The 14,950-nt window shown below is 42.4% G+C and overlaps 1 protein-coding gene across 1 annotated transcript in view; it reads right to left on the bottom strand.

The window, feature by feature from the left end:
* Nucleotides 1-3,409: 3,409 nt before the first annotated feature.
* The window catches only part of hecw1a (HECT, C2 and WW domain containing E3 ubiquitin protein ligase 1a), a gene marked incomplete at both ends in the record, with an annotated part of 69,212 nt that continues 57,671 nt past the window's right edge, over nt 3,410-14,950 (bottom strand). The window contains 10 exons of the mRNA XM_080855688.1: nt 3,410-3,521; nt 6,289-6,487; nt 9,280-9,394; nt 9,759-9,905; nt 10,135-10,264; nt 10,557-10,655; nt 11,297-11,449; nt 11,943-12,056; nt 12,288-12,402; nt 14,585-14,691. Coding sequence (XP_080711814.1) covers nt 3,410-3,521; nt 6,289-6,487; nt 9,280-9,394; nt 9,759-9,905; nt 10,135-10,264; nt 10,557-10,655; nt 11,297-11,449; nt 11,943-12,056; nt 12,288-12,402; nt 14,585-14,691 — 1,291 coding nt within the window. The remainder of the gene's footprint in view (nt 3,522-6,288; nt 6,488-9,279; nt 9,395-9,758; nt 9,906-10,134; nt 10,265-10,556; nt 10,656-11,296; nt 11,450-11,942; nt 12,057-12,287; nt 12,403-14,584; nt 14,692-14,950) is intronic.

Raw genomic sequence — 14,950 nt, 5'->3', positions numbered from 1 at the left:
AAAAATATAAAAAGGCAAATAAATTAAAAACAAGTATATAGCATGAGAGACATAAACAACATGTACAGAACAAAATACATTGTTATGACACATTCCTATATGATACTGCATGTATGCCAAAGGTTGGAAAGGGATTTATTCTTTTTGAAAGTGTCTTTTTGTTGGAGAGCACTTAATTCCACTTATCAGGTGGCATTTCATTCAAGTAAATAGATTCAAAATCTATGTTTCTATGATATATTTAATATGCAGGAGGAATAGTAGACTGATCCACATTATATGGGCACATTTTACGACAAATCTGGCAACTTTCTCTTTAAAATTACACTTGGGAGAAGTCAACTATTTTTGTCCACCTGACAAGGGACAGCTCAAACCCTTAACCATCTTCTCAACCAATAACAATTAAAACATATTCCAGAAACACCCAGAAACAAATAACAGGAAACCTCATGGCCACAGCCATTTCAAAATACCACAGTATTTCCACAGTGCAAAACCCAAACTAACACACTTCAAAAACCCCAACATGACAAGCAAACTAAACATGTCTTCTTACAATGAAACTTTCCCAATAACACCATAGCCTTCACATAATCCATAATCTAGTCATGAACACTAATACATTTCAAATTATGAATCTACTATTTTCCGAGATAAGTATCAACACACAAAAGTTCAATATTTAACTTCTGCACAATTAAACAGGATATCATTAGTCTTGAAACTGATATGAGAAACTCTAAAAACAATCCAAGAAGTTCATCCAGTAAGAAAGAAAAAAAAAAACAGCTACAGTGCAATAGACAGGAAGACATATTTTCCCACAAATCCATTCACAGTATCCTCTTACATGCATTGTTGACAGTGACAAAAAGTAGTTTTCCTCCTGCTGGGGGAGAAATATTTTAAATCTGATACTAAAGTAAATATGAATCAACTATAGTTAGAGCGGACAGGTTCCATTTTTATAGCATGTGTATTGAGAAAATAGTGCAAGAGCATTGTGGTTCCGAAAGCAACTGCACGGTAGGCGTGTCTCCTTTCACACCATAATACACACACTCACAAGCCTCCGCAGGAATGTTTCCCATTGAAAAGAGTCCCATTTCCATCATCCAAATTACAGCTTCTAAGCCCAGGACACGGTGAAAACACAGGTTTGTGGAAAAAGTCACACCTCGTTATCACTTTTTTTTAGCCCTATTTTCAGTACACTCGATACTGCAACCTCACAGCTAGAGTCTACCTGTTTGATTCGCGAAAGTTGATTCTCGAAAGTTTGATTCACCAAAGTTGTCAGAGAGAAACGTCCGTCACAGGAAAACGATGCTTTATGTCAATTTTATCAAATGTTGTCTCAGTTTTCATCGTTTTCCTGTGACGGAAGTTTCTCTCTGGCAACTTTGGTGAATCAAACTTTCGCGAATCAACTTTCGCGAATCAAACAGGTAGACTCTAGCTGTGAGGTTGCAGTATCGAGCGTATTGAAAATAGGGCCAAGTGATAACGAGGTGTGACTTTTTCCACTACAATGTTTTTGGGATGCAAATATATCACTCTTTTGAACACATAATGTTTTGGGAAGAGAAACGTTTTATTTTGCTGGGTCTAGCAAACCTGCCGGACTACTTTCGGTTTGACCAAAACTGGACGAGAACTCTGCTCACAGGACGCTGTCGGGGATAAGTGATGCATGATTGCATGACACTGGTGACGGGGAAGCCATACAGATTCATGTCTCAAAAACCGAACTATCCCTATAAGAGACGCAAGTCTGCAATCAAAGCTACGATAGAAAAAGACCTAGTACAATCGTCAGGGTCTTTGAGTTCTGAAAACCAACATCTTTTAAAACAAAAAGAAGCAGAACTAGAAGAACATGTTTGTGATATGATAAAAAATCACAAAAAAAAAACATTTAAACACAATAAATGAATTGATAATTTTTGTTTTCATACATACGAAAGAAAAAACATGTTAATATTGCCCAATGCCATTTTCTGTAAGATAATTTATTCACTTCATTTTACATATTGTAAAGACTCTCTGGGTCTTCAGATATATGCTTCAATATAAATACATTTATAATTTAGATAATTTAGTAATTATTAGATCTGACCTTCTGTTTACATCACTCAGATACAGCATTGGAGTGCATACAAGGCATATTACTCTATTCACAAAGGCATCTTATGCACATCCAAAATAAAATTCTGTGAGAGGATTCTATATATGGTTAAAATTCGAACTTGTAAATCCAAATTATGATAATTAAATACATAGTAAACAAATGTATGGACAATGGCTTGAATTTCCATACTAAAAAACATTATCACTCAGACACAGAGACATAAACAGGGTTTCTCCCCTATGCTCTGTCATTCTCTGCCTCTCATCTCTGATGTACTGCTCAAGGCCATTCAGAAGATGATTAAGTCCTTGTTTTTGGCTTGAGCTAGAGACTGACATGCAGCCAGAGCGACGGAACAGCTTTGACAAAGCCTGAATGTTCTCTCTTCTAATCTGAGCACTCTTTCTCGCTCTGATCGGTTACCTCACCTGAGTCAGCTGAGCTTTCCTACCTGAAAGATGACTAGTCAGCTTCAGGGCAATACACCTTAAATTCACACAGGTTTTACCCTTCATTTATGAAATGCATTCTTTATTGTGTGTGTAGTAAAATAAGGCTTTGCACCACACTACCTCAAGACATTTGTGAATACCAATGAGTGTTCACTCGAAATCAAATTAATATGGCTCTCAGTTTCTAGTAGTGCTGCATATCCATACACTGTGATGGCCATGGGCATGGATGCTTTTGCCAGCGCAAGCATGCTTATTTACCTGCACGAACAGAGAGTAGTTGTCACTAGTTTGATGGACTAACGGTCATCAAACCTGAATGCCTCCTTCCGCTCTTTTTAAGCAAGTGACATAGGTTATGTTCATGTGTAGACGTCAGGGAGGTGGGAAATCCAAAAGGTCACTCCCGATGGAAGTGTTTGATGAGTCTCAGGTGAGAGGGCAGACATCAGTGCCTCTCAGCACTGAGGCAGAGTGAACATGGCAATGATGGCCTGAACAGCAGGGCTACAGCAGAGGTTTGTGGACAGCATATAGCTCAGTCTGGAGCCCGGTCACCACTTGTGCCCACAGTTTGACGTACGCTCGTATTCACCCCACAGCACAATATGTACAATTACGCCACTTATTCATAACAGTACAGAACATGCAGACGTTTTCAGTAATCAGTCTCTGTGGATCCATTTTGTTTTTGTAAGATTCTTCTGGTAGATTTAGTAAAAAATAAAGTGAGAATACACCTTTTTTTTTGTTATCGAAAAAATCATATTCACATTTAAAAAAAAGATGCCAGTCACTGCGCCCCCACACAGACTTGAGGGCATCACTCCAGGCCAAATGTACTGGTCTCCTCCACAGCAATCAAGAGCTTCTCATACAGCATAGTGAACGAAGGGTATGTGGGGAGGTCCAGACGATTGAAGCACGTGTGAGCCCTGCAGGGGGACGAGAAGTGGGGTCAAAGGTCAAAGGTCAAACTGAATTGCCTGTATTGGATTGATTATATTACTAGAACAGGACATTAGAACACATACGTTTTTTTAAAAAGAGTGAAGGTTTCCTTTTTTAACTACTTTTATGAAATGGTTTTATTTGAGATGCAGGGAGTGCAGAGACAACTATTCATAGCTGGTTGTGCCTCCTGCTAATAATGCTAAAAAATGAAGCTAAAAGGGGACTTTTAAGCAAGCCAAAATACTGCATGGTTGTTCACTACAATATCTATGCAGAGAAATTCTGGATCTCAAACTTTACATCTTGCAAATAAGGCTGTTCCATCAATTACCGTCAGTTTGACAGAACAAGACGCTGGACTAATTTTTTGCTTCCTCCAGCTTGGCACAAAGCCATTTTAACTTTGGCTAGGAAATGTAGGTTACATCTGATTGAAGAATGAGAGTAGCATCCTTACTACCATAGTTGCAATCTCCCTCTATCAGCTACAGCCTCTTTGACGCTCCAAACGCTGACTGATTCTGTCTCTGACAGTGAAATATTAGCCCCATGGAGCATTGTGCTGATGGGGCACTCTCCCCAAGCAGAACCACTGTTCTCTGCCAAGTCAGAGTGCGACAAGCACATCTCAAGGTGAAGCACAAAACTCGCAATGCACCACCAACATCACACAGTTTTCAACAAAGCACCGTCTGTTTATGTAAAGAGATTAAGTCTACATGCTATACCCCTCTGTTCGGTCCTGATAGGGTCTTCAACAGGTCAATGTGACAATCAACGGCACAGGACCAAAGCCATGCAACAGTGATTGGGGGGGGGGGGGGGGGGGGGGGGGGGGGAGGAAGCCTGTGCTGCCATTCCTTTCATATTATGTCTATTATCTTTGCAAGGCGCCTTGCAAGAGCTTGCAATCATGATTATTAGGGCCAGAGGCCCACTGTAATGACGCTGTTATCAAATCTATTGTGCTAAAGTATAGGTAGGTGTTATCACCAACTCACACAGAAACATATGTGGATTTAATGTGTCTGCTGGATTGAATCACAGGCGCTTGGGCTGTTTTTATTTTCTTTTAACATATAGGAATGGGGTGAGTTAAAGTGTGAAATATGACATGCCAAAGGAATTTGGCTCTCACTGCGCACAAGGACCACGACATTTGCCGTACAAATGGGCACTGGGGCCAAGAAAAACAGTCCGCCCGACCGCTCCAGCTTGGTCAACTCTGGGCAGTCTGTCTATCAAGCAGCTCCTTGTCTCTCCAGGCACAGGGTGTTGTACAAACAACATCCATTTTATCATAGCCTTTTTAATTGTTTTTGTCTGGATCCATTAGCAAAGCCACCGACTCTCCAAGTAACTGTTTTCTTAGTTGGGTTTTCCCCCTCCAAAGACTGCCCTGTATCCATCTGTCAGTGAACCAGTGTTGAATCAACTTGTGTGCACTACCTACTGCATTTCCCTCTGCAAACAGGTCAATAGGAGCAGTGAATTAAACTGGAAAAACAGCTGTGTTTTTTCCATTATATGAGAAAATGAGGTGTGTTCAGACAGAACTGAGACTGGTTGTGTTTTGTGGATTTTAAACCATGTTCAAGGGCCACATATTATTGGAATATTCTCTGTCAGCCAGTCTTGATGATTTTGGAACATACGTCTTAAATACACAAGGATAATAGCGATCTACATAATAATAGCCAGGACTGATTGCTCATTATTGCTCATTGTTGATACATTGGTATGAGCTACACCCATTTATAAAAGATGAAATGATCAAGGTGAGTAATGGTTACTCAGTAAGAGAGGGATACAATGGCAAAGGTCTCTCTGTAGTTTTCCATTCCTGTTTCTAGTTGGAATATATTACCCCATTCATCTGTTATGGATAAATAAGTCGACATGCATACATAGAAATGAGTTGTACCCAGAGGAGAGTTTTGATTAATGCATTCATTCATCTCCATTGTATGTCGCTTTGGATAAAAGTGTCGGCTAAATGACTGAAATGTTAATGTAAATGTCCACTTCTGTACAGTATTTACTTTTCTTTCATGGTCATTATTTTACACTCTTTTCATTCTCCTAATTGCCATCATGTCACAGGAATACAGTGACAGTATATGTGAACACAAAAACACATTTATACAGTAAGGGACATTACCAAACTATGAATTTAATCTCATTATACAAGCCTGCAGAGTTTTTCCTATTAAGTTTCAAGAAATGTTCTATTCATTCATTCATTCTCTGGAGTAGAAAGGTGGCTCATCAGGTTGAACCAGACTCTAACAGAGGTCCTTTTGGGCAATGTTTGGATGGTGAAACAGTAAACAGTATGTGAACACCACCTCTTGGTTCATTGCTAAGAACATGTTATGGGATTAATAGCTTTGATGATGAACAACTATTTTCAGGACGTTGTTTCACAACACCAACAAAAAAAGCTTAAACAGACCTAACAATAAATATAAACTATGCAGGTATCATGACTTCTTAATCACTTTTCCAATTTCTTCTAGCTTGATGGCAGTGATACCTTCTGCTTTGTTCATGTCATATACTGAAGTACACTTTGTGATACCTTAATGTTTTTTTCTTTAACATTTGACAGTCAGGCTACATACTATTTGGGTAGTGAGATGACTCCAAGTGTTTGGACTGAAGCAAACAGGACTGAATTATTGGACCTGCGTCGTGATTCCTCTGACCATGAAAGTGCCCAGTGTCTGCTGGTGTGCAGAACCATACCTGGGTAGTGAGGTGATTTTGCCCCACTTCTCGATGCAGAAGCGACGCAGACCATTACTCCCACGCAGCGAGGCAAAGCCCTCGTACGGAACGCTGGACGTTCCCGTCACGAACTGCAGTAGTCGCAGACGCTGCTCGTTATTAAAGCGTTCCACTGCACCCCAAAACCACCGGATCACAATGTGACCGTCATGATATCCTGTCAGAGAGAGAGAGAGAGAGAGAGAGAGAGAGAGAGAGAGAGAAAATGAGAGGGAGAGGGAGAGGGAGAGGGAGAGGGAAAGGGAGAGAGAGAGAAGAAGAGGGAGTGAGGTATATGTTGGTTATTTGAGTTACACTGTGCCCATATCTCTAGACTTTGATTACAATTGAAAAATGTAAATCCAGCTGTACAAATGTGAAAGTGTAACTTCCACACAAACATAGGCCGTTAGCTTTCCCATATGGAAATCTCTCTGGATATCTGTGTCTGCCAAATGAATCAGAGGAGCACAAGTGTTATGTAAACTGTGACTTCATTTGAGCCTTGATGAATGTAGTCTGCAGGAAGAGAAACAGTGTGTGGCGTCTACATGAAAGCACTCTGCTTGGCCTCTGGTTTGGTCAGGACAGTATTCTCATGTTGAAGTGTCTGAGGCAACATCTAAAACACTATTTTACCAGAGCTTTGCAAACACAAAATAATTGATGCCCTGATGAATAATAATGAATAGAGAACAGATGGCTGCAGGAGACAAGATGTGGAGGTGAGATGCAAAGGAGGTGAAGGTGAGGAGTAGTGGAGGCGAAGGAGGCAAGAAGGTGGAGGAGGGGGGCCGAGGGAAAGGTGAGAGGCATGGCATGGATGGATGCGGTATAGCTCAATCCCACATCAAGCAACACTTAAGCAAACCTCCCACTAGCCTGGGAAAACAGAGTTTGATAACCGATACATAAACTCCTCGTATTCAGCACATAAAACCATCAGAGGTGTTACGGTTGCAAATACTTTTACTCTCCCTGCCTTGTAAAAAAAAAACGTTCCTGCCAGACCGCAAAGGTTGTAAGCGCACTGGGGAGAGCTCAGCCGTTTTTCTTCACACATCATGTTCCCCACTCTAGATGAATAACAGCAAGCTAAACAGGCAAATGTTTGCTTTGGCGGCGGCGATGGTCGGCAACCATAGGCCAGAGGCTACGGACCCTCCTAAGGCTTCCAGAAAGCGCCGCGGTGGAGTGAAAAAGGGGGTCAAACAGCTCAGACGGAGCAGATGATTATCCAGGGGCAATTAAGAGCTTAGCGGCAATAAGAAACAGATGAGCATTTTTGGCAAGAAACTGCCCGGGGTTTCTGAGTGATTAATGATTCGGGGGTGTTTATGGACGGTTCGGCGTGGCCAGGTCTTCACCGCATCGCCCCCCTGTCGGGAACGCGCCACAAATCCATCTCTGTTTGAGTTGTTCTGCGTATGGCTACAATGCTAAGCAGAGCCCACAGTTTGAATAATACATTCCAATGCAGAGACAACACCACCAACAGAGCTCTGCAAACTATTAGTTACTATCAGAGATACAGATATGGGGAAAAAGAAAATAAGAGCAAATAAGCAGTTTTAAAATGTAACAATTTAATTTACAGTCACTGTGTCAGGTCATGGTGTGATGGGCAACTGCACAAGATAAATGGATGGGTATTTGCTCAATTACTGCTCCAGTGTCTGTTCTCAATAGGGTGTTGTGGGAAATTGATACAATCCTTCCTGAACAACAGGAGTAAGAGTTTGATATCAGTAATCTAATCAAACTTCTGCCACAAATGGTGTCTTATGCTAACTAGAGAGGTCCACATCCTGGCGCAGCCTTAACACAGTTAAAGTCAGCGACGGCCATTAATCATAGAAGGGGTACTGAAGGAGACTATCTGAAAACCATCTTGAATCAAGCGGCCATCAAAACATAATTAACAGGTTTATTAACAGACAAAGAGAAGTTTCTAGAACTTCAGTATTATGCACTAGGGCAACAGATCTAATTATTATACAGAAGGTAAAACAAACCATCCCTTTTCTCTATGAGTTACTACTTTTTCATGAATTGATTGTATATATTGTGGTGTTTTACCATGTTACGGTATTCAAGTGTTTTGTGTACTTTGCTACTGCACATTATTGGATTAAAGCTTGATTCTCATTTGGACCTCGAGGAATTTTCTTACAGTGTCTATAAAGTCACTACATTTACATTTACATTAAGTCATTTAGCAGACGCTTTTGTCCAAAGCGACGTACAATGGAGAGAACTGTCAAGCTACGAGCATTAAAACCTGGTGTAACAATAATTGCTGCTTTACATATGAAATAAAAAATAAACAAAATAAAATGAAATAGAAAAGACTAGTGGCTCAAACAAGGGCTAATGTAGAGTCCACTAGCCATTCTATATAAACGGGGTGATCAGGGCCCCATGTTGCAGTAGAGCATCTGATTTAGATATCTGATTTGGACATCTGATTTAGACATCTCTTCTGGCTATGCTGATAGAGGACCACAGTGTCATAATGCAATTCAAAAGTTGGTGATCTGAATTTGCCTAAGAAATGCAATCAGAAGAGAGTATTTGGCGCAGCCCTTAAACGCATGGAAGGAATCGTGCAGAAGTCAACTCTGCTGGCAGGAGTCAGGCAGAATCCGTGCATGCACCTCCCATTCTATACCAGAGGAAGACAGGTGGTGTAAGGGGAGGTGGTGTTTTGTGAACGAGCGCCAAGCAAGTGGCGCAGCTGCTGAGAACGGATTTAAATGAAGTGTGGGTGATTGATATGAGAGGGGCATAGCAAATTCTTTACATCTCCTCCCGAACTTCCATTTAGAGCGCCATTTATGTTCCAACACAGAGCTATTTTCTCTTTCAGCGAGACGCCATATCCCCTGTGCACCTGAAGGGTATTATCCCTTATGTTTACACAACAGAGCCCGGTTCTTTTGGGTAATGAGACAAGATTTCTTCTCTTACCACCTCTGTACTCCGTGTTGCTCCTCCAGTCGATCAGGTCGATCTCTGCCGTCCCCGCGATGACCAGCTCCAGTTCTCGGGCATCAAACACAGACACCAGCCGGGAATCCACCACCTGTGGAAATAAAAACAAAACATTTGGTAAATTATAACACAGCCCTTTATTACAGGCCCAGGGAGTTTGTCCACCAGGGACCGGCACTAGCTGTTCCTACGGGCTGGAATGAGGTTAAACATGACACAGTTTAGACTGGGATATCTCTGTTATTTCTGTTTGCATCCATGATGACTGTTAGCCCTTCAAACTAAACTGAATTCCAGGACAAAAAAACCTGAGTAATATGATCAGGGAATCTGTTAGGCAAGCTATGGTAGAGAATTCCCAACAAAAAAGACACAAGTCAGCAGTATGAACAAAGGAGTACTGTAAGGACTGTAAGTATGCTCTAATAGGATTGGTTCTAGTTCCTGTATGGTACCTCATAGAAACCTCGGACCATCGCCTCTGTCTGCTGTACCACTCCCCGCTCCACTCTCCACTTGGCCATGCGCTCAATGTACTCCTTCTTGTTCTTCTCCGTCACCTGGAGGTTTGTGCCGCCCGATTTCAGCTCCCTCTCTGTCACCTGTGGAGAACAAAAACATGATGTCTTTTTACACTGACTGAGAGGGAGTAACAGGGGACCATTGGGTACTTTTTTGTCTTTTGTTATTGTACTGTGCCCTTCTTGATAGTTATGTGTTTTTGTGTTTTGTTATGTACTATGCACTTCTTCATAGTGAGCAGACAGTTAAAAGGAAAACCTCTCTAATATATAAAATACCATTACTGGAGTTATGCACATTCTGCCATACCTGTCCGAAGACCTCTTCATTGACTGTGAAGGTCAGATCCAGGATGTCAGTGATGTCATTGTCCTTCATCCACTGCAGGCTCTGGTGAAACTCCTCGTCCAGATACTCGAGATCACTCAGGTCTGTCGCTCTAAACAGCAACAAGGGTAGGGCATGGAATAAGCTGATTATAAATCATTCTAAAAGTACATGGAGGAGTGAAGAGAGGAGTTATTTGGACATAGAGCTAGACATTTAATGAGGAGTTTATGAAGAAAAAGTGGTAGAGTGCTGGAAGTGAAGGCAGGGAGGACTTTAAAGAGAGTTTACTTTTCATGCGTTTACAAAAAAGAATCTCACAAATAATGAACTGTAACTACAATTTTTATAAAATGGGACTTCAGGTGTCATGCCTGGGAAGAGTAGCAGTGACTTGGACTCACAGTCTGAGCAGAGCTTTGTAAAAGGGTCGCGTGAAGAAGGCATCCAGCAGGTACTGATGGATTAGAGCCAGGCCGAGGATACGACCACTGAACCGAAACCTGACACACACACACACACACACACACACACACACACACACACACACACACACACACACACACACACACACACACACACACACACACACACACACACACACACACACACACACACACACACACACACACACAGGAATGGGAAGGAGAGGGGGGCAAACTAATGATGAACAGTGAAAGTGTCCCAAGCAATGTAAGTTCCTTCACAAATACATTTGGTTCAACTTTTTGGGACATTTGAAGGATACACAGAATAGTAGTGGAAGTTCCTGTGACAGAGTTGGACTAAAATGTGTGTAATTTGTTCAATGACATGCTTTTCTAATTGCACCTCTATGGTGTGGTGGTCACCAGAGTAGTTTGGTGTATTTAAAGAGACACAAAAGTCCAATGTAGCATGAAAGGCTCTCATTTTAATGTGACCTCCCCATAGACAAACCTTAATGTGCACAACAAACCTCTTGTGAACATCGGTTCACAGTTACCACTGACTTCCCCAGGACACTAAGATCAATAATTACTGGAGCCTTTAGGTCAATATAGCCAGCCCTTACAGGCCATTGGTCCTGAACCATTACATTTTTGGTGACCATAAAACTGTGAATTTACAGTGAACTCTTCAGAGGACATCACACAAGTCTCACCATTCCAGATGGTTCTCTACGAAGGCGGACATGGGACTGATCTGGACTGTGTAGGTGTCATTGGCAGAGTACTCAAAGAGCCCATAATAAGGGTTGAACAGTTCCTGAGACAACAGGAAGAAGAACTCCCGAGAGGGCCCACTGTAGTCCAGACTAATGCGGGGTAGGAGAGACAGAGGGAATGTCATTAATATGCTTGATATACAAAGGCATTTTTCCCATTGTTATTGCAAATCCACAGTTAATCAACAACTGAATCAATCTAATAAACAATCAATGGGCCAGTCAAGTAAGAAATCAGTGTGTTATCTTATGGGCCCTAATTTTATTGACTGACAACGAGCAAAGCAATGTGCAGCAAAATCAACAGCGTATCTACTAAATTAGTAACATATAAAATCATCTTGGTAATTTAATACCATGGGCAAGACTCACATGGGTGAGTCAGCGCAATGCTCCCACTGCTGATAACTTTAGTTTATGCGTGACAGGGTTTGCTTATTGCTCATTGCTCATCAATGAAATTAGGGCCTTATAACTTGAATAAATAATGTGTTGTGGTCATGTAACAATTAAGTTGATTATTTCGTACAATAATATTCTTCATTTTAAAAGAAATAGTCATGGTCCTGGTATGGTTACGTACCCTTCCTCTCCAGCAAACGTGATGTAGAGCTTGCTCCTCTGCAGCTCTTTGCGAGAGTAAGCCATCACCTGGTTAAAGGTTCCCTCCAGAAGATGTTCTCTTCTGACGAGGAGTCTATTGCACAAGAATAAAAAGCATAGATATTCATTAACATTGTTTCATTTCACTACCTCTGTTACATGGAGCCTTAGATGGCAAAAAGCATCTGCAAAAGTGTCAACGTTAATGTTGCTTTTGTGAGAGCATTTACTGATTAGAAACCGGGTCCTCTTGAAAATTGCTCATTCTGAGCACAGCCCAGCCACTTACCCACATGAGGCTGAGAACATGCTAACATCTACTTACTTGATTTTTCCTGGCCCCTGGCCATAGCCCTTGGCTTCCAGCTTCCTGTAAAAGTTGCGCAGCTTGGCTTCGAAGTCTCTGCGGTACGGGGCGGGTGCTCTGGCTCTCTGCAAGCCTGCCAGAGGACACCGTGGGTAAATAACTTTGCATACATGCACACAGACGATACATAAACACACATACAAATGCACACATAAATTCAGACCAATAGCATATGCTGGGTAAACAGACAGACACAGACCAAACAAACAAATAAACCTACACACATACACATAAAGGTAAACATATCTAAAGAAAGGAATAAGCATGTTCATTGGGTAAATACACACACACACACACACACACAACACACATGCATACAAATCAACACAATCTATACCTTAACTCACGCACACACAGAGACTTACAAACAGATAAACACACACAAACAAACGTGACTGTGCACAAGAAAAGGTAAACTTAGGCACAAACACACAAAAGAGATGAAAGGAGACACATTAAAGCAAATGACAAATCTATTGACTGCCTGACCAGTAGGCAAGGACCCTCTTTGACCCACTAACACACAATAGTGTTTGGGAATAGCTGAAGAAGACATGTGTTCCTTGTGTGTCACTTTCCTTGTTTGTGCATTTGTGGGTCATGTTCATCAGAGCAGGACAGAAATCAAGGGAAGTGGGGCACAGGCAGCAGTTTTCCTCCATGCAATGCATTCCTCCCATTCACAGCTCCCACATCCCCCCTCACCCTCACCCCACCGCTCCCTGACTCCATGCCTTTCCCTTCTCTCGTTTTCTTCACTCTCTCTTTCCTCCTCTTTCCCCTAACTGTTTCCCTCCTGTCTGTCACTCGCCCGCTGCTTCTCATCAAAACCCAACAGTCCCGACAGTCATCAGAAGCCTTTTTTTTTAACGACGAGCTGCTGTGTGTGTTCATTAGGCCAGCACTATCAAGCTTCTTTTTTTTTTTTTCTTTGGCACAGCAGGAATCTGGCAGGGGGATATGACTACTCCAAGTCTTTTGAAATTATTGAAGTCACGGAATGAGAGTGAGAGGGGGGGGGGGGGGGGGGGGGGGCGGCGAGATGGGGGGAGAAACAGAAAAAGAGATGGAGAGAGGGAGAAAGAGGGAGGGAGGAAGTTTAAAAAGGCTGAGGCATGGGTACCAGAGCAAGGGATCACACAAGCTTCTCGAATACACTTGGCAGTGTTGTGAAGTTCAAAACAACGCACACCAAGAAACTAGCCCTCGATCCTCCGAGGCCTACACTGGGCTGAATTACCATGAGCTCCTTGCTGTGCTGTGCTGCACAAATGGCAGGCAACTCTCATCGCCCAAAGGTCTTGTCCTAGTTTAATATGCATGGTTGCGCTGGGGGGGGAGGATTCGCTGTTGTCTCCACCATTATAATTAAGCAGGGAGCCAAACGACAGCTTCAAATACCCAGAAACCCATGCAGTAGCTGCTACTTCATGTTCAAGATCAAAGCGGCTCCTGGTACTTGCTGATTGGCTGAGGCATCGGGTGGCAGAGCCCGATGGGAGTTTGTTGGCTCAGAAGCCTGATTCTTCGGCTTGTGGTAAATGGTGCAAGGAAGACAAGGTTGTAGTTTATGGCAAAAGATGGTTTGTATTTTGTAGGCCAGTCAACACTGCTTGGTGATTTTGTGATGGTAGATAGGATGCTGACGGGTAATTAGATGGCTCAGTAATTATGAATGCTAACTGTAGAAAAGCATTGTTCAGTTGCAACGGTAATAAGGGTTATAGTTGTTGCTATGCAATAGTTATCAGGAAAAATCAATTAAGCTGTTCTCTGTCACTGATGCAGTGTGAAAACCATGTACAGAAACCCTGCCAATACTTTATAATGAGCCACACACCCTTCTAGGTATGGCACTCTTCAGGAGCTACAGGCCACAGGCCCTGTAGTGAGTGTGATTAGTGATCCTCACCTGGCCAGACCACAGGCCCTGTATTGAGTGTGATTAGTGATCCTCACCTGGCCAGACCACAGGGCCTGTAGTGAGTGTGATTAGTGATCCTCACCTGACCAGACCACAGGGCCTGTAGTGAGTGTGATTAGTGATCCTCACCTGGCCAGACCACAGGGCCTGTAGTGACTAGTGAGTGTGATAAGTGATCCTCACCTGGCCAGACCACAGGGCCTGTAGTGAGTGTGATAAGTGATCCTCACCTGGCCAGACCACAGGGCCTGTAGTGACTAGTGAGTGTGATAAGTGATCCTCACCTGGCCAGACCACAGGGCCTGTAGTGAGTGTGATAAGTGATCCTCACCTGGCGAGCTCTGCGGTGAGGACCCTGGGGAACAGCGTGGAGAGAAGCTGAAGCCAGGGTGGAAGGATGGCACGGGGATGTAGGACATGATTTCCTCTTCAAACAAGCTGAGAGGAAGAGCAACATGCAGTTATGGGTCAACACATCACAGTACCCAGTTCATACTCTATTATCTGACAAATATATGATTATCATTGTCATGTGCTTTAATGTTCATACTGTACTTTTCAGGTGGGAGAAAATGATGGACCTGTTACACATGAAACACTGGCTTATAAAACTCCAGATAGATTTGTTGCATATTAAGGTTCTTAATCCTCTAATGCTTCCTTAGACACTACAAACAGATGAATATTCCATCATAGT

The sequence above is a fragment of the Sprattus sprattus genome, assembly GCF_963457725.1.
Source record: "Sprattus sprattus genome assembly, chromosome: 17".
NCBI lineage: Eukaryota > Metazoa > Chordata > Actinopteri > Clupeiformes > Clupeidae > Sprattus > Sprattus sprattus.
The sequence above is the reverse complement of the archived record's forward strand: the minus strand, read 5'-3'. Positions and strand labels throughout refer to the sequence as shown.